The sequence below is a fragment of the Pristiophorus japonicus genome, chromosome 22 (genome assembly GCF_044704955.1).
Source record: "Pristiophorus japonicus isolate sPriJap1 chromosome 22, sPriJap1.hap1, whole genome shotgun sequence".
NCBI lineage: Eukaryota > Metazoa > Chordata > Chondrichthyes > Pristiophoridae > Pristiophorus > Pristiophorus japonicus.
Window position 1 is genome coordinate 8,111,123 of NC_091998.1, and position 22,605 is coordinate 8,133,727.

General features: G+C 43.5%; 1 protein-coding gene across 3 annotated transcripts in view; it reads right to left on the bottom strand.

Annotated features, from left to right (window-relative positions):
- micu1 (mitochondrial calcium uptake 1) overlaps positions 1-22,605 on the bottom strand; it is a 116,277-nt gene that overhangs the window by 41,800 nt on the left and 51,872 nt on the right. For 2 of the 3 annotated variants that reach the window (XM_070865574.1, XM_070865575.1), the window contains 3 exons: positions 17,596-17,758; positions 9,886-9,929; positions 6,631-6,669 (listed from right to left, as the gene is read on the bottom strand). In XM_070865574.1, the coding sequence (XP_070721675.1) occupies positions 6,631-6,669; positions 9,886-9,929; positions 17,596-17,758 (246 nt within the window). The remainder of the gene's footprint in view (positions 1-6,630; positions 6,670-9,885; positions 9,930-17,595; positions 17,759-22,605) is intronic. The other variant, XM_070865576.1, reaches the window with a different exon arrangement.

Genomic DNA, 22,605 nt, shown 5'->3' on the forward strand with positions numbered 1-22,605 from the left:
ACACTGCTGCCATTTTATACCTAAAATGTAACATGTAAAATACTACAAGTTGTGACACTAAACAACCACTAACAGATACTTCACTGACAAAGGTGAAATCTTTTGCTCAATACATTTAAAGTTGTAAAGATTCATAATTCAATTTCTCCACACAAGTACATCAGAGCTGGAGAAGGCTAAGTTTAAAAGAAAAATGGAGACAGTTAACACTGCAACAACCAATATATTGCAGCACACAGTGACAGGGTGTCGATTCACAGCAATGATCCCTGAACTTGGACACTCTATTGCAAAGAAATGGCAAGCACTGAGTGAATAATCAGTATGTTTTCATCGTGGAGGAGGGAAAGAATTTTTTTTTTTTAAGGGCAAGTCATTCTTCTGTATCTCCAAGTTTGGCTGGTTGTGAACAACACTGACAGGTGTCTGGAAGTGAGTCTCTCGTCATCTTCTTGGGCACAGAAGATGCATTCCTTAGAGCAACTGGACGGAGGAAGAGAAGGGGGAAAAACGGGGGACGGTGGGAGGAAAAGTGGGGGAGGGAAAGAGGAATGCTCTGAAGATAGTCAACTTTTTGCAGTGCTGATAGATGGCAATTGAACACACCTTTTGCACATTGATACCACCACCCTGCACTCAACTATTTTGGTTCTAAAACTGGCAGGGACCCAGGGTGATAACATGTAATCAGTGATTTTGACCCAAGATTGGCAGGAATCAGGAAGGAATAACACAGGACAGCTGCAGGTGTAGACGGACCATGAGAGACTGCTACTGATCTCCACTACATAAAACACTGGGCCAGAATTCGCTGGGGGTGGGGGGAGGAGCATATCTCATGCTATACTCCGTTACTTAGACTTTTTCTCCTGCAGCTCCATGGATTGTTGCTCTTCAAGTTGCTGGAAATACGAGTCGAGGGCCTCATGTGGGACCTCTGAACGATGGGACCAACAATCTTTCTCCTTAAACGAGATTCAAGGAATGAGAAAGAAATAGAGGAGCGACAGAAAGAAGTAGGGTGAATTAGAGTTAAATCAGGTACAGAAAGAGAACTAAAGAGAGGGAAAGAAAGATTGGATTGAGAGAGAGAGAGAGACAGACAGACAGACAGACAGACAAAAAGGAAGAGAGAATTTTTTTTTAATGTAACAATTTTTAAATCTCTAACAACAATTTACAACCTGCAGGAATGAGACTCCACAGCTTCATCTGTTCCTTTCTGGGTCAGAGAGTTTGAATGGCATTGCAGGAACATAAACTTCATCGTTAAAAAGTACTAAGTACGAGTCTTGACCTTCTGCAGCGAGTTTAATGGGCAATTAATGAATAAATGCAGCAATTTCTTTGAAACTTATGGGGAGGTTGAGGGCGAGTTGCTGTTTTTGCAAGGCATATATCGTTCAGCAACTTGTGGTGATTCATAATTAATGGTGTATATCTTCATTACCAAAAGTTGCTGGGCTAGTTGCACGTTAATAATGGCGCATTAAACCCACCGTTACTTTGGCAGCAGAATCTGGGCCACTAAATATCTTCAGGCCAGGCAGATTGAGTTATGTTATCTCTCTTTTCCCCCCGCAGCCCCAGTCTCATTCATTAGCTCCCCATCCAATGGAAAATGTAATAATGGATTCTGGAGTTTTAAACAAAGTAAATGCAAATTGTTCACTTCAAAACAAACGACATTGCATATGGATAGATACATGGAGCACTAGCATGCAAGAAACAGTGGTACTAAATAAAGGACTCAGCAAATGACACCATCACAGCCGACAAATTATATAATTGAAAAAAGATGACATTTGTATTCAAGGTACAATTAAAAGTTTATCTTTTTGAATGAATTCCGACTGGAGATTTTAACCGCGCTGATTCCTCAATTAAATTATCATTTGCATTTAAAATGTATTTTTAAGCAAACACTTGGGTTACTAATTGCCAGTGTTCTGGGGCATGTTTAGGTGTTAAAGGCACTATATAAATACAAGTTGTTGCTGTTGAGGCATCAAGATGTGGAGGGTCAAGTTACTGATTGCGAAACATTTTGCACACACCATATACAGCACAGCCCCAATGGCTACCGTTCATGCTATGAATATCGGCTACGCTGTAGGTCACAGGAAATGTACTGCAAGATGATTTGGTCCCATTATAGCCAAGTGAGAGTGGTTGAAATGCTCTTATTATAAACAGCTTTACACAGCTACATTTTCCAATGACAGTTTAATACAGGCCATTAAAATTTAATTATTTTTATCTTCAGCTTATTATGCATAGAATCTGCACCTTCAATGTTCTGATTTCCATAACCATCTTCCAGTTTCATGAACAAAAACTCCAAATTTAATCGTAGCTCTCAAGTATTTGAAGACTAAAACTTAACTGCCAGCCCTGTGAACTCCTTCCCTTTGGAACTCCATTTCTAAAGCCAAAAGTTCATGGTAGGCCTGAAAAAATCTACACACCATCAACACGACGTCAGTTTCCACATGTATGCGGACAACAACCAAGCTCTAGCTGACCACCACTTTTCTCAACCTCCACAGTCTCTAAATTGTTAGATTGCTTGTCTGACATCCAATTCTGGAGGAGCAAAAATTTTCTCCAATTAAATATTGGGAAGACCGAAGCCATTGTTTTTGGTCCCCGCAACAAACTCCATTCCCGAGCCACTGACTCCATCCCTCTCCCCAACTTCTGTCTGAGGCTGAACCAGACTGTTCGCAACCTGGGTGTCATATCGGACCCTGAAATTAGCTTTGACAACATATCCGCAGCATAACTAAGACCGCCTATTTCCACCTCTAACATCATAACATCACCTGTCTCCGCCCTTGCCTCAGCTCATCGGCTGCTGAAGCCATCATCCATGCCTTTGTTACCTCTAGACTTGACGATTCCAATGCACTCCTGGCTGGCCTCTCGCATTCTACCCTAGGAAAACTAGAGGTGACCCAAAACTCAGCTGCCCATGTCCTAACTCGCACCAAGTCCCACTAGCCCATCACCTGTGCTCGTTGACCGATATTGGCTTCCGGTTAAGCAATTCTCATCCTTATTTTCAAATCCCTCCATGGCCTCGGCCCTCCCTATCTCTGTAATCTCCTCCAGCCCCACAACCCCCACCTCCTCCTCGAGATATCTATGCTCCTCTAATTCTGCGTTCTTGAACATCCCCGATTATAATCGCTCAACCATGGTGACCGTACCTTCTGTTGCCTAGGCCCCAACGTCTGGAACTCCCTCCCTAAACCTCTCTTTCCTCCTTAAAACCTACCTCTTTGACCAAGCCTTTGGTCACCTGTGCTAATTTCTAGTTATGCGGCTCGGTGTCAAATTTTTCATCTCATAATACTCCTGTGAAGCACCTTGGAACATTTCACTATGTTAAAGGTGCTATATAAAAACAAGTTATTGTTCAACCTCATCGCAACGTTGAAAGTGATCCTTTACAAGTGCTTATACTAAGGGATGCAACAGGGGAACCCACTTTCATGGCGGTTAATGTTTTTGGTGCACCAACCAAAGAACGTGCTTACAGCATCGTCAACTTAAACATTGGGTCATAAATCCTGAATACAGTGGATTATTACAGACACAAATCTGATGGCTTGAAGACAATGGGAACACAGCTTCATCTCCAATGGACCAAGATTGAAACGGTTTTGATTGCTGCAAACTTTTTATATGTATGAGAACGCAACCTAAAGCCAGTGCCATACAAGTTCATTGTAGACATCACACTCAAACAGAAGCTGGAATACGGCAGTACTCATTATTTTATGCAAAAGCAGAAAGCAAAATTATGGTCCAGGTTGATGAATGGCTATTTTTCATGCCATGCATCATCCTGGCCAAAAATATAAATCTTCCTCTGTCATTAATCTTTCCAATAAAATATTCTCTTTTGCTGCTGGCTCCTTCAAGGAACCGTCAAATTTTAAATGGTCGCCCTTGAATTTCATGCATCTCTCTCCAATTCTCCAGGGGCATCTTTATTCTCTTTTATGAGCTTTTATCTCTGACTGTTTTCTATTGTTTAACTGCACTGATTCTACAGACATAAAAGTTTGCTTCAGTTATCTAAAGGTTTAATGCTGCTGCATTTAAAACATTACAAATTATAGAGCAGGATGGAAGGGCACTAATTAAATCTTGAGGCCTCGAGGAAACGTGTAAAGTATTATTCCTGCAGCATTTGATTTTATAGCAGCCTTTTACTGCCTTGAAGAGGATACTAGGAGGGAATTTACAGGTTACCCTTCAAATCAAAGGTTTCAATGACACCCTTGAGCAGTTTGCCGGCTGAATCTTGGATCTGGATTCAGACCTGGAGTAAGAGAAAGTAAAAAAAACTTGGAAGAAAAGCCATTTCTGTTCTACAAGCCCCCTGGGTGGGAACAACGCGAGATGCTCTGAAGGAGGCACTCTTAAGTTTGACAGAGCCTGGAGTGGAAGAACTTTTCCACTCTTCACATGCAATCGACGCGATCATAGCTTCATACATCGCATTTAATCTCCTGAGGGAAAGTATGGCACAAATATTCCCTGGTCTCCAAAGGTAATCAAAGCAAACTAAAATATCAAATCACACATCTCCACAATTTGAAGACAGGCCAATTACCCTCCACATCCAGCATCGCTCCCCTTCCCCAGAAGCACATCATGCAATATTTGGCAAACTCAATCGACACTTAACCCTTTCTTAACCAGATATTTTCAAAGGAGTTCATTGTTGCAGATGCATTAACTGGCTTTTGCCGGGAGTCTGAACATTTTTTTCAAACTCAGAGCTCTCGGAGAAGTTTCAACAGTGGATTGCTGCAAGTCCCATCTCCGCGCCCCCCACCCTCCATAGCTCTAGTTAAGTTTAGGAGTCACTAGAACAAGGCCAATATTTCTATCACTTCTGGATGAGACATTGGCAGCTTCCTCTCCCGTTAGTGTTTTGGTTCTCCAAATGGTCAATTACTAGTTGACCTCACTCAAAGAACACATGCCGGCAAATTTCTGCTTTTTCCCTCCTACTGTGAGCACAGGCTGCTTGATAACTGGGACTAGGGGTTTCAGGACTGCCTTGCTGGTCCTGATTCCTATGTATCCTTCTACATCAAATAGAATCCACCATTCCTCCATCCTCTTTATATCTGGCATTACTCTGAAGTCGTTTGTTATGAAATTCTTTAGTAAAATCTCAAAGGTAAATTGAATAAAAAGCTTGATAGGGACAGCATGAAACCCAAAAACATGCACAGCTTCTAACATCAACCAACACAACAGGATCTATATCTGGAACAATGATTTTACAGCAACACCATTTTGCACTCCAGCAACTGCAGACACACCAATACTTGGCTCCTGAATTCCAGAAAAATTCACAGCAAAAGCTTCAAATAAATTAGATACACAATTTAAATTTAATAGCTCACAGTAAAAAAAAAAGTGGTTTGCTCCCCATAACACTTGACTGCTCCAATGTTCGCCCCGCCGGCTCTGAGCTCCACCCCTGAACAGCAGAGAGTTCACTCAGGCTCCTGGCCAACAATATTCCCTCAACCAACCAAAAAAAAGGATTAACTGATGAGGGATACCGCATTGCTGTTTGTGGGGTTTTGCTGTGCTTAAAATGGCTCCCGCGATTACTTGCATCATGAAAGGAACTGCACAAAATAATTAATTCTTTGGGAAGTTGCCAAGCAACATGATAAGGTGCTATATAAATGCAAGTTATTTCTCTTCTCTACAATTAGTGAGTTTGTCTCAGTCATCCAACACCCTCCCACGTCCCTGCCACTATTACATTTTTAAAGTGCACTAACATTCGCCATCGTGCAGATACACTTTGGAAGTACTGAGCCATAGTTGCCAAGAACAGTGGCAATTACGATTACCGCAGAATAATATACATTCATTATGAAGAGCAGCACAAAAATAAAAAGAAGTCCAATTCAACAGATCAGTCTTTCCTGGCGTCTCAGGCACTTGCAACAGAGCATGCTGGGATAGTCCAGTCAGGGAAGCAGGGTAGGTCCGACAGAGGAGAGCGTGGTAAAGGCTGGAGTGCATACTGGAAAATGCACATGCTCACACGCCTCATACCTGCCAGAAATCCTGACGTGTGAGAGTGTGGTTCAGAATGTGGTGAGAAGGGAAGAAAATGAGGGTCTGGTTACATCACAAAATACAGTCGGCTACATTAAATGATTACAAGCAACACAGCAGACAAGCCAGTAAGAACAGTTAATGGCTACATCAGCACCAAGCCAACAGCAGCGGTCTAGACGGGTTAGGCTTCCACTCCTGGTAAGCTTACAGTACCAATGTTAAACATTAGCAGACTAAACATACAAGGACTCACGGAGTGTTAAAAACATCACAATACAGTCAAAACGTTTTAGTGTTGGGAGCACAGCCAAGACGCTTCTTAATTAAAATGCGTCACCCGCAATATTCCTGCACAGAGAACCATCCACAATTAGAAAATACACCTGCAGAAATGACCCAGTGACATACACAGTGTGCTTTATTTCAGATAGATTCCTATTTTGACAGTTCTCCATTAAGTGCAGTACAGTCTGATAGACTGCAACACACCTGTAGAGAAACGCCAATAAGACTGCAGTATACCTGTAGGGAAACAACAGCCATACGGAGACTACAGCACATCTGTGGAAGAAAAAAAAACAGCCACAGTTACATGATGGAGGGAAGGAATTCCATTATTTTGTGACTCTGGGAGAAATGGATTAGAGTGAGAGAGCGCGCAACGAGTCTTGATTACAGCAGTGAGGACGTCGGGTGCAGGAAGAGCATGATGGACAGGGTACTTGGATCATACAAGGAGCAAGAGGAGAAGGTTCAGAGGAGCACTGATCTTTGTAGCTGGCAATAAGATAGTGAGACACAAAAAAGGTTACGCTGGAGCGAAAAGTGTGGATGGAAGTGAGAGACCGTTGGAAGGATTTCTTTTGTCCTGTTTGGGGGGGGGGGGGGGGGCGAGACTGATGTTAGAAAAGCTTCCCTAGCAAGGAGAGCAGAATTCAAGACTTAGATTAACTTAGGCTTTACGGAGAATTAAAGAGTTACTGAGGAGAAAAAGAGCTTGGCATGAAACTGAGCTTCGAGGAGGCAGCATTAATATTGCAGCAAATCTGGAGTTCCATTTGAAGCCAGAGGAGATAGTGAGGCCAAGAAGGCCAAGAGATGGACTCTGGGTGAAGAGGTCACAGCTGTTGGGAGTCACATTGAAACCAGACAGGATAGGGGGTGGCACATCACCTTCACTGAAGGACATTACTGAACCAGTTGGGGTTTTTATGATAATCCGGTAGCTTTCATTTTTGTAGTGGACAATTTATCGACTTCACTTCCAGAACTTGCATCCTTTACTGGACCCAGCTGGGAAGGGAAAACCAAAACCAAAGGGCTGTTTGCTTTCGCGGTAAGCTAAAAAGTTGACTTCGGAATAAAGCAAGTTTCCCGCTTTACACTTGCCTTTGTCTTGTCAACATTACTAAACAGAGGAAATTATCCTACCATGTAGCTACAGATCTCTAAATTCAATCTTTTAAGAATTACAGTGGCATCTTTGTACCATTAGTTTAAAAAAAAAACTGCAAAAAGTGAAATATTGGATTTTTGCTAAATATTGATTAAAATATTCAGCGCTAAAAAAAAAACTGCAGAAAATTATTCTCAGAGAGGTCATACAACCACATTTTGGAAGTTTAGAAAGAGAATCAACACACCGAGTGACTGGGAGCACCTGGAAGAGAAATAACCAAAGCATCATGTCAATACTGCACGTGGCAGCTCATCTGAATGCAAGGGATCAAACAGTAGTCAGTTACATTACACCCACAGAGTCGTTCACGTACTATAATGCTCAGAGCAAAGAATACAAGAATGCACCGGGGGGGGGGGGGGGGGGAATTAATTTGTGATGTGCACAGTAACAATGTACACAGATAAGCAACAATAACCACAGGAAAAACCTTTAAGAGGATATACTTCCTAACTGAGGTTGCTCCTGCAAGGACGCGCAACAATTAGTTTAAAACAAAGTCTGATTAAAAGTCTGCAGCGGAATTCAGTACGAGCACATTAAGTGAATAATGCCGGTCAGGAAATGTACCTCAGTGTCAGGATAGCTGAAGTCATGTTTTGCGATGGAGGAACATTTTTTTTTTAATGTGTCGCTTACATCTTAGTGGTTGCATATCAGTATTTTCTAACCATTCTCGTTCCAAATAATTAAAAATATTGAATGTGAGGCAAACAAGTTTCTCAATTTCCAATCGGTTGTCATCAAATACCAGATTTATTATTACAGGGAGGTAACCAGAGGATTCCTCGGTTCTTTGATGGCTCACAGTGTGTTTATCCAATGAGCTGACCGTATAGACCAGGAACCCAAGATCCATCGCCACTCTGCTTCGAGTTGGCTGATCGCCGCTGCGTGGATGGCACGCATGCTATGGTTGGACCCAGCTCACGCGTGTTATGGAGGGGAAAATCTGTCCAGGGTTCCTGCTCCAGATCACTATCCAGTCATCTCGGCTGAAAATATGGACTCATACGGATGCTGAGCGAGAACAGGATTGTTCTTGGACTCAATGTCCTGATGGGTGAACTGCTTGCCCATGCATGAATAAACCGCCGTCGAAAGGGACATAAATTTAATGCCGGCAACAAGAGCTAAACAGTCTCCTGTTGTACTACAAGTTTCTATGTTCTAATATTGACCATGTAGTGGGCACCTGTTACACAGAAAACTGCATTGCAGCAAGGAGTCAATACCCTCAGAAGGAAAGAATTATTGGGAATAAAAAAAACTGGCAAGAAAAATACAGGGAAGAAAAAAAAAAACAGAATCTCTATCAGCTATCCAACCTCTGTGACATTAACAAGTCAAGGAGCTCACTGCTTGTAACTGAGGAGAATCCACAACCTGACGGAGTAGAGGTGGGTTTGGAACATCTCATTATCTGGATGATTTGATCTCAGCACTGCCAGTGATACCCCACCAAATCCATCCACTGTCCTATCCTGTCTTCTGCAGCATTTCATTCATTTGCTTAGAGACTTTGTCAAACCTCGTATCATCAGCAAATGAAATAAAAACCACTTGGTTATTGGTGACGATGAGAAACAGAAGGGAGACAAGTTTGCTTTTATTCTTCACGAGGTGAAATTGTCCTACAATGAGGTCATGCGCTCTCTTCTGTATCCATATTCTGCTTTTTGGTGGTCTCCCTCAGTCGTGCACTTGGGGCCCAAGAAGGGAACACTGGTTGGACAACTTGCCATCAGACTTGCTCTTAGCTGTTCGTTTGGGCACCTCCCAATGCACAACAGCCGAGATCATGAACGCAGTAGAATGGGGGACTTGAATTACGTGTTACTGTACTGCCCAACCCAGGGTTTGAAAGGTTAACATAGGAAACTTAATAGGAGCAGGATTAGGCCATTTGGCCCATGTAGCCTGCTCTGCCATTCAAAAAGATCATGGCTGCTGTTGGTAATGCCTGTCATTAAATGCACCAAGTAATGTGTTGAGGGTTTTCACCCACTGAAATAAACAGCATCAGTTACATAAAATAAACAGAGACATTACAATTACTACAAGTTTATCAAGAAATGAACTTTAGTTGATCACTGGGAAATTTCATCTACCATATATTATGCACAGATCTTGCACAATACATTGCAAGTAGAGATCGGCATAATTCACTACCATTGGTTTTTTCCTACACAAAATAACATGTGTATAAGCTAAGTGCGGTGCCATAACAGCTACTTTGTTTTTTTTTTAAAAAAGAATCTCTAACCAACTCCCTAGTGACAGCTACCTAATGCACAAGGCATTATGGCGTAACTAACCTTCCCATCGTACCGCTTCACTATGAACTGGTCCAAACCCTGATCTGAAAAAGAGAGAGACAGGGTTATGATTAATCATCACAGTGCAATCCTCCAACAGCTTGGTGTTCATTTATTCATTCAGATGCTCGGCTAATGGTACTCCTGTTGACTGCCCAGGAGACATTTTAATTCTGATTGAAACCCCGGTACAATACATTTCACTTTTCAACAAATCTTTTCAAAAAGTAAAATCTGCAACAAGTTCTAACTTGGCATGTTTGTCAGCCTATAATAATATTTTTGTCAGAATATGTGCTACGGGAAGATCTCCCATGGCATTGCTCATGGTATGATAGATGAAGCACTGTTTTGAGAATACAAGTATTCTTTCATGTAATGCACAATGTCTTCTGGCATGGAGGTGGAATCATGTGCTTTAAAATTATAAACTTCCAATGTTGTTAAGCAAAGGCTCGGAGTTTAATTGTTGTTTAGGGCAGTGCTGACAAACAGCAGGCCAGACTGGGGTTTTGAAATCAATGTGCTGTGGGATGGATCATCAGTGAAGGACAAAGAGTGGATTTATATAGCGCCTTTCGCGACCACCGGACATCTCAAAGTATTTTACAGCCAATGAAGTACTTTTGGAGTGTAGTCACTGTTGTAATGTAGGAAACCCGGCAGCCAATTTGCGCACAGCAAGCTCCCACAAACAGCAATGTGATAATGACCAGATAAACTGTTTTTGTTATGTTGAATGAGGGATAAATATTGGCCCCAGGACACCGGAGATAACCCCCTTACTCTTCTTCGAGACAGTGCCATGGAATCTTTTCCGTTCACCTGAGAAAGCAGACACCTGAAAGATGGCACCTCTAACAGTGCAGCACTCCCTCAGCACTGCACTGGGAGTGTCAGCCTAGATTTTTTTTGTGCTCAAGTCCCTGGAGTGGGATTTGAACCCACAACATTCTGACTCAGACGAGAGTGCTACCCACTGAGCCACAGAAGCAATACAATAAAATGTTAGCAAAAGTTGCAAGCAATAATATTTAATAATAAAAGGGAGGCATGTTTGACTACAACTGCACATCAGAGATTGTGTTCTGGCCAGTGCTTTTAACACTAGCAATTAGGGCTGGCAACTTACCTTAGTACAAATGCAATTTCTGCACTAAGGAATGAAGCAGGTATCAGCAGTGATTCAGAGAGTCTTATTTTAATCAAGTTGAGTGGGTGCTTGCGAACCCTCAGTGGTGCTGCTACATTAGTCAGGCAGCTGTTACTTTCGCTAAACCTAAAATACACACTGCCCCACCCACACCAAAGTCACATTGTAAAGCTGACTGCAGTACCAATGATGCATAAAAAGCCAAAGTTAATAAAACCAGCAATGAAACCCGAACAATCATATTTTTGTTACGTGTAACATGTCATAATAAAGAGTGATGTGACAAAGGGAGTAATGGCACACATCTGATACCCAAGAGTTGCAGAATACCAACATAATGCAACACAATTACAGGTTTGTACAAACAGACAGAAATTCTTAGTGCTGTTGAAATGGACTGGAAAACTCCCAAGCTGTCGTATTGCACCGTCAGATTGTTAAATACTGTGAAAGGAACAATGTTATGTTGAATGAGAGATAAATATTGGCCAGGACACCGGAGATCACCCTCTTGCAGGAAATTCACACATCCGTTTGTCCATAGTTTTTTTCAGAAGCTTGTGTCTCTGGGAATCAATCAGTTAAAGCACCATAATGGGGGAGGGAATGCACTCAGTACATTTCTAAACGCCGAGTTTCTAATAAATAGCGTCAACTCGCTCAGTTGGGAGCATTCTTGCTTCAAGAGTCCGAAGGCAACGGGTTCACACACCACTCCAAGCCTTGAGCACATAATCTAGGCCAGCACCTTAGTGCAGTCCCAAGACAGTGCATTGTTCGAGGGGCCATTTTTCGGAAGAGATGTTAAAAATGCCAGAGTCTCAGTTTAGGTGGATATATGAAAAAATAGCGGGAAAAAAAAACCGAGTCATTTCCTGCTGGTGGAAATCTGTTTGATAACCTGGCCTCCCCCATGAGCAGCAGCCAGGGACTTACAAGCAGCTGCAAGTCTTCAAAATCATCCCGAAGCAATTAATCTCAAATCTCAGGGATGTGCCTACTTTTCCCATTTCCCCACGGGGAATAGCTAACGCAGTACCCTCAAAAGGGACATGCCAGTGTGAATACAGCTCAGCCTCAGCAGCTAATGATCAAAACTGTGCCCCAGATCTCAGGCTAGCCATTGGCAATCGAACAGGTGGTCAACTGGAATGAAATAGATTCAACTAGGACTGCTCATATACTGGGCTCAAGTTTCGGCCTGAGTTGCTCCTATTTTTTTGGAGCAACGAATTTAGAATGGAGCATCTGAGAAATTGCAATTCTCGGCATTTAGTTTGCGTGAGTTGGAATAGGTTCATTTTTCAACAGTTTTTTTTTTAACAAAAGAGGGCGTGTCCAGCAACTTAGGCCTGCTTTGCAAGTTTAGGCAGCGAAAACTTACTCCAAACTAACTTAGAATGGAATAAGTGTAGATTATTGTACGCTCAGAAAAACCTTGCCTACACTTGAGAAATTAAGTGCAGGGAATGAGAGATGGGGGGGAGGGGGGAAGGGAAGTTTAGCATTAAACACTTCACTTTTACCAATAAAGAGCCATCATCAATAATAAATGATAAATAAATCAATAAATCAACCAATAAATCAATCACTATAATGTTTTGAAAATGATTACACCATTCCACACCATAACTATTTTTTGACATAGTAAATTTGCTCATTAACTGTTTACATGCCTAATCACAACCGACTATCTCAGCCAGTTCCTCCGAACGTACGTCTTGAAGCTTACTGCTTCATGCATTGCTAAATCAGACGTGCTTCAGAACTGCCCCTCCTTTATCATATTGATTGCTTTTACAGAATCCTAGGTAAACCAACACAAATCTAAACGCAACAGGTAAGTGGAGATAAAAGCTGCATAAAGTACTTCAAAACATCCTGTAACACAACATCTTTACATCCTCAAGTGATTTTTGTTTAGTTTATCAAATTATTTGAAGCTGTCTGCACAACAATACATTTTTAGCTTCGTCATTGTAAACCCCCAAATGGCTGAGCCACTGTGGGAAAACTCATTGTAATTGCTTCTTCAGAAATTAATGCAAAAATACACAACTCCATGGGGTGGGGGAGAACAGACACACATGTAGGAACAACCCCATCCCTTTTTAAATAATCTCAACCCCAGAAACCCAGCTTTTCCCCATACCCTTCAATTATTTTCTCTCCAGAAACTTACCTTAAACTCATTTATATTATTAACTCATTTATATTATTCCTCTCTATTGCTCGCTCTCTCTCTCTTGAGCAACTTCTTCCACAATGTCATTACTTTTTGTGTAAATAAATGCTCACTGACTTCCCTCCTTGTTCCATGATACAATAATAAGGCATGGATTCGGGATGGTGCAGGCTTGATGATTCAAATGGCCCTTTCTCATTCCAGACTTTATGTTCAGTGCTGGGACCCCAGCTCTTTACAATACACATCAATGATATGGATGAAGGAATTGAGTGGAATATCTCCAAGTTTGCTGATGACACTAAACTGGGTGGTGGTGTGAGCTCTGAGGGGGACGCGAAGAGGCTGCAGGGTGACTTCGACAGGTTAGGTGAGTGGGCAAATGCATGGCAGATGCAGTATAATGTGGATAAATGTGAGGTTATCCACTTTGGGGGCAAAAATGCGAAGACAGAATATTATCTGAATGGTGGCAGATTAGGAAAAGGGGAGGTGCAACGAGACCTGGGTGTCATGGTTCATCAGTCATTGAAAGTTGGCATACAGGTGCAGCAGGCGGTGAAGAAGGCAAATGGTATGTTGGCCTTCATAGCTATGGGATTTGAGTATCGGAGCAGGGAGGTCTTACTGCAGTTGTACAGGGCCTTGGTGAGACCTCACCTGGAATATTGTGTTCAATTTTGGTCTCCTAATCTGAGTAAGGACATTCTTGCTATTGAGGGAGTGCAGCGAAGGTTCAGCAGACTGATTCCCAGGATGGCCGGACTGACATGAGGAGAGACTGGATCAACTGAGCCTTTATTCATTGGAGTTTAGAAGGATGAGAGGGGATCTCATAGAAACATTCAAGATTCTGATGGGACGTGACAGGTTAGATGCGGGTAGATTGTTCCCGATGTTGGGAAGTCCAGAACCAGGGGACAGTCTTAGGATAAGGGGTAGGCCATTTAGGACTGAGACGAGGAGAAACTTCTTCACTCAGCGAGTTGTTAACCTGTGGGAATTCCCTGCCGCAGAGAGTTGTTGATGCCAGTTCATTGGATATATTCAAGAGGGAGCTAGATATGGCCCTTACGGCTAAAGGGATCAAGGGGTATGGAGAGAAAGCAGGAAAGGGGTACTGAGAGAATGATCAGCCATGATCTTATCGAATGGTGGTGCAAGCTCGAAGGGCTGAATGGCCTACTCCTGCACCTATTTTCTATGTTTCTATGTTCTTTGTAGTATTTCCTAGGGCTCAACAAGTTACAAAGGTCGGAAATGCAAACTACTGCACCGCAAGAGTGGTGGGATGTGGGTTTGATTCTGTGATTGGCTCAGGCAATGAGTTCCCGTCAAAAGCCAAGACCCACAGGAGTGGTCAACCTCTTCTCTAGCGAGGAAAAAAGGAATGTCCGAGAGATCCCCAAACCCTGGCACCCTTTCCAGTCTCCAGTTCTCATTGTGGCTTTAGTAAGTTAATGGAAAAAAAATTGCAGCCTGGTCTGAGGGGATGAAAGTTTTTCTTCTTTTCTGCAAGAAACAGGGACACAATTAAATTTGTGGAAAATCAGAATTACAGAACTTGCAGGATTGCATTCAGTTACCCTTCAGATAAAGCCCTGTTAATCGTTGGACATGGAGGCCAGTCTGGACTGCAGTGAGACCACGATGGTGTTGGAATGCGTCTGCAAGTGTCGGCCATTCTGACTGCCCTTGGCCCTGACGAAATCTTGCAGTTGTGCAATCTGCTTGTTCAGACTGTATATATCCTGTTTGATGATACACGTCAACTCCTCGATTTCAATCGCTTTGTCGTCGAACAGCGATTTCCTCTTTGCCGATATGGACAGCTTTTCCAGTTTGGAGATAGTGTTACTCAAATCTTTGCCGATTCGCTTTGCCATGACCGTGAACTCACTCCGCTGCCGCAGGGCGTTCAGGAGAGGCTTGTTGACCTGCAGTCTGTTCTGCATCGACTTGCAGGCAGCAAAGAACTCCTTCAGATAAGGCAGGCATTGCTCCCGCAGGTCGCGGCGGGGAGCCCATTCGGCCAGGGCTAGGGACGGCGTGCTTCGGGCCCCTCCCCCCATAGCCTGCACAGATTCGGGCTGCGAGGAACGACTGCACATGCGCGCGCACACTCTAGCGCGCATGTGCAGAGGTCCCTGTACTGCTTTCAGCGCCGGACCCTGGCTTCGCGCCCCCACCCCCACCCCCCACGTTGCGCTACGTCGAGGGCCTTCATCATTCCGGCTGCGGGGAGAATAGCAAGGTAACTTTTAGGCGCGGTTTTTGTTCTAAAAAGTCGGCGCAGCTCACGGAGGTGCGCTGTTCTAAGCGTGGGGGCAAACTTGGGCCCATCGTAACTGACAGTGACTGCGAGCAAAATTTAAACCAAAAGCAGTTGGAATCAACCTTTGATTTTCTCAATATTCCAGTCTTGGGAATCAAACAAAAGGCAAAGATCCAAGACTAGTTGTTGAACAGAAGTCTCTGTGATGGCTACCAGTACATTTGCAAACAAAGTTTATTTTGCCTTACGGTTCATTACTTAAAAGGGGCTATGAATAGACACTTGAACAGTCTGTACTCCTCTGCCAGAATTAAAAGCAGTCCAACATATTTCCTTCTGCAGCAAACATAAGACACCACTAACCTGCAACTCCCCACGTTATCAGCATGAAAGTACCCGAGTACATCACCACGTTAAATTGGATTTTTGATTGCTAGGGAAAAATATTCTTGAAGCAATTTTCCATTTCAGTATACTCGACTGAAGAATGTGAATCTTATTCTCTGATGACCAAGGACAAAGGTTTAATGGAATTTATTGTTTTTTTTAAAAAAAAACAGGATATTGTTGCAATTTTGAGTAACTCATTGCTCTGCAGAGGGGGCCAGTCTATTCAAACCCTCTCTTACACATGCCAAGGGGCCCACAAAGTACTAAAAGTACAGCGGGCACCTAGTTTAAATATTGCCTTTTTCAAAGTGAATGACAGACGTAGCCTTATATTTAACTGCTTGTGATCAACGTTCCCGCTAAGCTGCGCGACTCTCTGCCAGTCCCGTGCAGCCTGGGACTGGCTTTGCCAATGTTAAATTTCACACATGCGCAAAACTGTGAATGGGCCACGCACCCAAAAAAAAATGAGGAACATTGCTTGTGATGTGCTTGAGCACAAAAAGATCTAGGCTGACACTCCAGTGCAGTGCTAAGGGAGCACTGCACTGTCGGAGATGCTGTTTTGCGGATGAGACGTTAAAACCGAGGCCCCGTCTGCTCTCAGCTGGACGTAAAAGATCCCATGGCATTATTTTGAAGAAGAGCAGTGTCCTGGCTAATATTTATCCCTCAATCAACATCACAAAAAAAAACAGATTATCGGGTCATTACCACATTGCTGTTTGTGGGAGCTTGCTTGTGCGCAAATTAGCTGCCGCGTTTCCCACATTACAACAGTGACGACACTCCAAAAGTACTTCATTGGCTGTAAAGTGCTTTGAGACGTCTGGTCGTTGTGAAAGGTCTATATAAATGCAAGTGTTTCTTTCAATTTTGAGTAACTCATTGTTCTGCAGAAGGGGCTTGTCTATCCAACCCCACTCTTACACACTCCAAGGGGCCAAAAGTACCAAAAGTACAGAGGGCACGTAGATTAAATATTGCCTTTTTCAAAGTGAATGACAGATGTATACTTTGGTTTAACTACTTGCGATCAACAGAGAGCTGCACGGTTGCGTGACTCTCCACCAGTCCTGCCAAAATTGCTTGTGACGTGCTTAATCTTCTAGTTGGTGCATCTGGTAAAATACAAACAATAAGAAAAAAAAAACTACCAATATTGGGAATCTGGTAACAGGTTCATTGCAGGGAGGGATACTTCTACCTTCTCCCCACGACTACAATGACCAAGTCATTAGCTTCCCCCAGATGACCCACTCAGGCTTCTTCTTCGGCGGTCCCTTGTATCGAGAATGACTTGCTTCCACTCCGAAAAGGGATGAGTTCACAGGTCTTTCAATGAAGGACCTAATATTCCAGGTCCCAAACTATATGTTGAAGGGTGGAAGATGCCTGCTCGTGTATTTTTTTTTAAATGTGTGGTGGCCGTTGCACACCAGCCACCACACGGGCTTGACAGAGCGAGGTCTTGGTCCAGTGGCAAGGGTTAACCTGGGCGACTGGAGACCAGCTCTGCTGCACGGACCGAGTGAGCACACATACCACTCAGACACAGCATCTTGGGTTAGCCTGAGTGCGAATGTCATGATTAGAATACAACTTGTCTGTCTTCAGACTTGACTGTGGAGCACTGTTGAACGTTTATAACCATGGGAACATTTATCTTAAAAGTTAATGAACTGAATTGAATGTTCATTCACTCACTCTCTGGCTGCTTTTCATTTGGTGTGATGGACCGAACAAAATCTTGAGGGGTCATGAACACTTCGGAATCTCCATTCTCATTGATGATCTTCAATGTTGCGAAGTATCGGAAGATTTTGTCTGGAGTGGAGTAAGCCCGAATTCGGTTCTCGTATTCCATTACCTGAAAAAGAAGAGATGGATTGTAATCAAGAGCTCCCCTTATCGGTCATGGGAGGGGAACATTCACTGTAGTACATGGAGGCACTGCACGCCTTGTGGATGCTCAGTCATTGAGTATATTCAAGCGATAGATTTTTGGACTCGAGGGGAATCAAGGGATATGGGGATAGGGTGGGAAAGTGGATTTGAGGTCGAAGATCAGCCACGCTCTGACTGAATGGCCGTAGAGCCTACTCCTGCTCCTATTTCTTATCTTCTTATTCCAGCAAATCCTCGATACAAAACATTTCATTCCTGGTTCTAAGCAGGTCCACAGAAGGTAAATATCCAATGTCCTGAATCCCAAATGACAAAAATATCCCTGTGATTTTATACTAATAGGATAGATTTTTTAGTTGGCACTGCTGCCATACAAATTTTTTACTAAATTCCTCTGAGAAATTAATGCAAGTATTAACCCATTTATTTTAAAATAAGCAGGTTAATTCCTGCACTAAAATAATAGAGAGGGGAATATAGTACATATGTTGAGCGTTTGTGTGGGAACCGTGCTAATTATAGCATCTACCCCAATTGGTCCATCACACTTAACTGTCAAGTTTAAAAAAAGTCATTCCATGCTGATTTCTTGCAACCTGAACCCATAAAATTACAAGCACCTGTCAATCTGCAAACGTCTATCAATAGGAGGTGGGTGGGGGGCCTCCGGGGCCTGCCCCGTCCACTTCCTGGTATTGCAGTACTTCCAGGAACGGTGCAGCTTTGGCTCTAGGCCTTTTGGCTAAGAGCAAAATCATTGCCGCAGAGTGATCTTTGATGGGTGCAAGGTGACCTTTGGTGTTTATGATCTGACAAAGAATTGGAAAGATTGGCAACGAATAAAACATTAAAAATCACCAACAGCAATTAATCTGTGACTTGCCTCGGATCATTTAAAGCAAATAGACTTTGTGCCCTTTAAAAGCCTGGCAACAGTGAATATAGCGCCAGCTGAGCAGCAGAATAATACATTGTGGGCTACAAGGTGTAACACTCCTGTCACTGTGAAACAGCACACCCGCTGACTTGTGAGCAATGCCATGGGAAATCCACTAATATAATGTTATCGTGTTGCAAGGGAATTCTTGAAAGATCCTGCAGATGACATTGGAGTTTCAATACCAATTATTCTAAAAGGTGTGGACTGGACACTGATTTTGGAAAAATGGCACTCCTTTTCCTTCGCGTTTACTTTCAAAATCATGTGATATAAACATATACATGTTGTCCCGGATAAGGAAGGCACCTGACCTGTTCTGGATAAGGGATTTTTCCGGACGAGGGGTTGTCACGTTAAATTGGATGGTACAGGTACTGAGCAAGGGGATATCGGGGCTGGCTGGATTAGGGCTGGGAGTACGGCAGAGAGATCATGGGGGGTGGGGGGGGGGGGGGGGGGGAGAGCGGGGTGGTGGGGGGGGCGAGTGGATCGCGGGGTCAGACCAGCGATCGCGGGGTCAGGTCAGCAGCGAGGAAGGACTTCAATTTGTTCATGTCGGAGTTCTGCGCATGCGCCACCCGGTGGCCGGGAATGGTTCCAGACGAGGGGTCGTTCTGAATAAGGGAGTTCTGAATAAAGGAGGCTCACCCTGTATTTCCCCAATGTTAGCAGCCTTTTTTCTCCCTCACTGCACTACATGCTACCAGTTACAGTTTAAAACATTTTCACAAAAGCCATTTTTTGACTTGGAGAAAAGGTAAACGCTACACTGACTATTTTCTATCCTCGGATCATGCCAGGGATGGGAAACTATTGTTAAGAGGAGAGGCTTAAGATACTGGGACTATTTCCACTGGAGAAGAGAGATCAGATAGATTGAATGGAGGTTTATAAAGTGTCCTGGCCAATACTTATCCCTCAACCAACATCACTAAATCAGATTATCGGATCATTATCACACTGCTGTTTGTGGGATCTTGCTGTGTGTAAATTGCCTGCTGCATTCCCGACCTTAAAACAGTGACTTCACGTACTATAAAGCGCTTTGGGACATCCAGAGGTCCTGAAAGGCACTACAGAAATGTAAGTTTTTTCTATCTATAAATAATTTTGATGGGATGAATACAAAGAGACTATTTTTTCTGGTTGTGGTATCAATGGCATGGAATCACTAAGATAAAACCGTCACCAAGAGAGTGAGGAGAAAGACCAAGAGAATGTTCTTTATGCAGAATGTTGATGGAGCATGAAATGCATTGTCACAGGGAGTAGTTGAGGCTGAGATCACCTCGTCTTTCAAGGGAAAATTGGATAAGTATTCAAAGCAGAGGAAGATACAGAGCTATGGGGAGAAAGCAGGTCCGTGGGATTAGTTTTGAAATTGCTCTAGCAAAGAACTGGCACATACATGTCAGTGTCAGCTGTGGCTCAGTGGGTAGCACACTCGTCAGTCGGAAAATTGTGGGTTCAAGTCCCACTCCAGCACAAAAATCTAGGCTGCAGTGCTGAGGGAGTGCTGCACTGTCAGAGGTGCCGTCTTTCAGATGAGACATTAAACCGAGGCCCCATCTGCTCTCTCAGGTGGACATAAAAGATCCCATGGCACGATTTCAAAGTTCTCCCCGGTGTCCTGGGGCCAATATTTATCCCTCAATCAACATCACTAAATCAGATGATCTGGTCATCATCACATTGCTGTGTGTGGGAGCTTGCTGTGTGCAAATTGGCTGCTGTTTTTCCCACATTACAACAGTGACTACACTTCAAAAGTACTTCATTGTCTGTTAAGCGCTTTGAGACATCCGGCGGTCATGAAAGGTGCTATATAAATGCAAGTCTTTCTTTCTTATATGCATATATAGTTGATAATGACATTGTTTCTCCCATTCGACATCAGACTGGTTAGATTATATGCAAACTTTAGTTCCCCTTGGCCAATTGCACAACAGGATTTCACTATATTATACCATGTTTTAGCAAGAAAAGCTCAGTTCACAAATCAGGTAATACAATGGATTCACACCTCACAAATGATAGTTATGGAAGGCCACTGAGCTCCTGCTGCAGATCTGCAATAGTACCAAAAGTGGAATAATAATAGGAAGAAGAATGTGCAAATGATAAGTCTCTGGGGGTTTGCAGTGTTGAAGTATGTAAAAATGAGTTACTAACTACAGAAAAAGGAAGCTGAATTTCACAAGAAATAATCATCTCTGAGGCCTCGAAGATCAGCCCCTCGGGCATGCTTTATTCAAATTATCTTAAGGTTCCTGCAACAAACTCTCCGAACACAAAACGTAAAAGATTCAAGCAAAGGTACTGCAGTAAGAATAGTTGATGGAAAAGGGGGACCATTTGGCCAAGCAAGGAAAAGAAGGTGGCGGTGGTGGTGGAGAACAAGAATGAAGAGGCAACGGTGGCCAGCGACAAGATGGAGAAGGAAGGCAGCAGCAGTGCATAATGAGGACGACGAGAATCAGTCATGTACAAGTGGCCACGGGCAATAAGTGGGATTGAAGGAGCAATTTCAAGATTCCCATCAAAATAACACACACATATTTCTGAGATGGAACAGCGAGTCATTGAGCCACTTGTGTATAGACAGTTACCAAAGAAAACCAAATATTTGGTAGAATGGATGCTGAGCTGGTGTGGTTCTCGATCAGGCCAACATCTCAAGCATCGAAGAACTGACCACACTCAACCAGCTCCGTTGGGCGGACCTCATTGTTCGCATGCCCGACACGAGACTCCCAAAGCAAGCGCTCTATTCAGAACTCCTGCATGGCAAGCGAGCCCCAGGTGGGCAGAGGAAACGTTTCAAGAGCATCCTCAAAGCCTCCTTGATAAAGTGCAACATCCCCACCGACACCTGGAAGTCCCTGGCCAAAGACCACCCGAAGTGGAGGAAGAGCATCCGGGAGGGCGCTGAGCACTTCGAGTCTCGTAGCCGAGAGCGTGCAGAAAACAAGCGCAGGCAGCGGAAAGAGCGTGCGGCAAACCAGACTCCCCACCCACCCTTTCCTTCAACCACTGTCTGTCCCACCTGTGACAGAGACTGTAATTCCCGTATCAGACTGTTAAATGACCCGAGAAATCACTTTTGGAGTAGGAGCAAGTCTTCCTTGATTTCGAGGGACTGCCGATGATGATATGGTGTGGTTGCTGGGATATCTGTGGAACAGCTCAATCACTCCCTTCACCCCACCATTCATAGTTGTTCCTTCAGCTGCCGGGGCTCGACAATTCTTTACCGAAACTCCTCCATCTCCTTCCCCCCTTTTGAGGCCGCCTTAAAACCCACCTCGATGATAAGCTTTTGATCACTACCATTATGTCCTTTAACTCCACACCCTCACAGCAGAGGCCTTAAAACTGAGGCTTTCAAGGCAACAGTCCATATCCTGCTTGCAAGTCCCGTCTATCCCACCTGAAGGGGGCAGGATTAGTTGAAAAGGCTGTTCCAAAAAGCAGATGGGATCTTCGGGTTTATTAATAGAGTAAGCGTGTGCAAAAGCAAGGAAGTTATGCCGAACCTTTACAAAATATTGGTTAGGCCTCAGCTGGAGTATTTTGTTCAATTCTTGGCACCACACTTTAGGAAGGATGTTAAGGCCTTGGAGAGGGTGCAGAAGAGGTTTACTGGAATGGTACCAGGAAGAGGCACTTCAGTTCTGTGGCGAGACTGGAGAAGCTGGGGTTGGTCTCCTTCGAGCAAAAGAAGGTCAAGCAGGAGATTTGATAGAGGTGTTTCAAAATGGTGAATGGTTTTGATAGAGTAAATAAAGGAAAACTGTTTCCAGCAGCAGAAGGGTCAGTAACCAGAGGACACAGATTTAAGATGATTGGCAAAAAAACCCAGAAGTGAC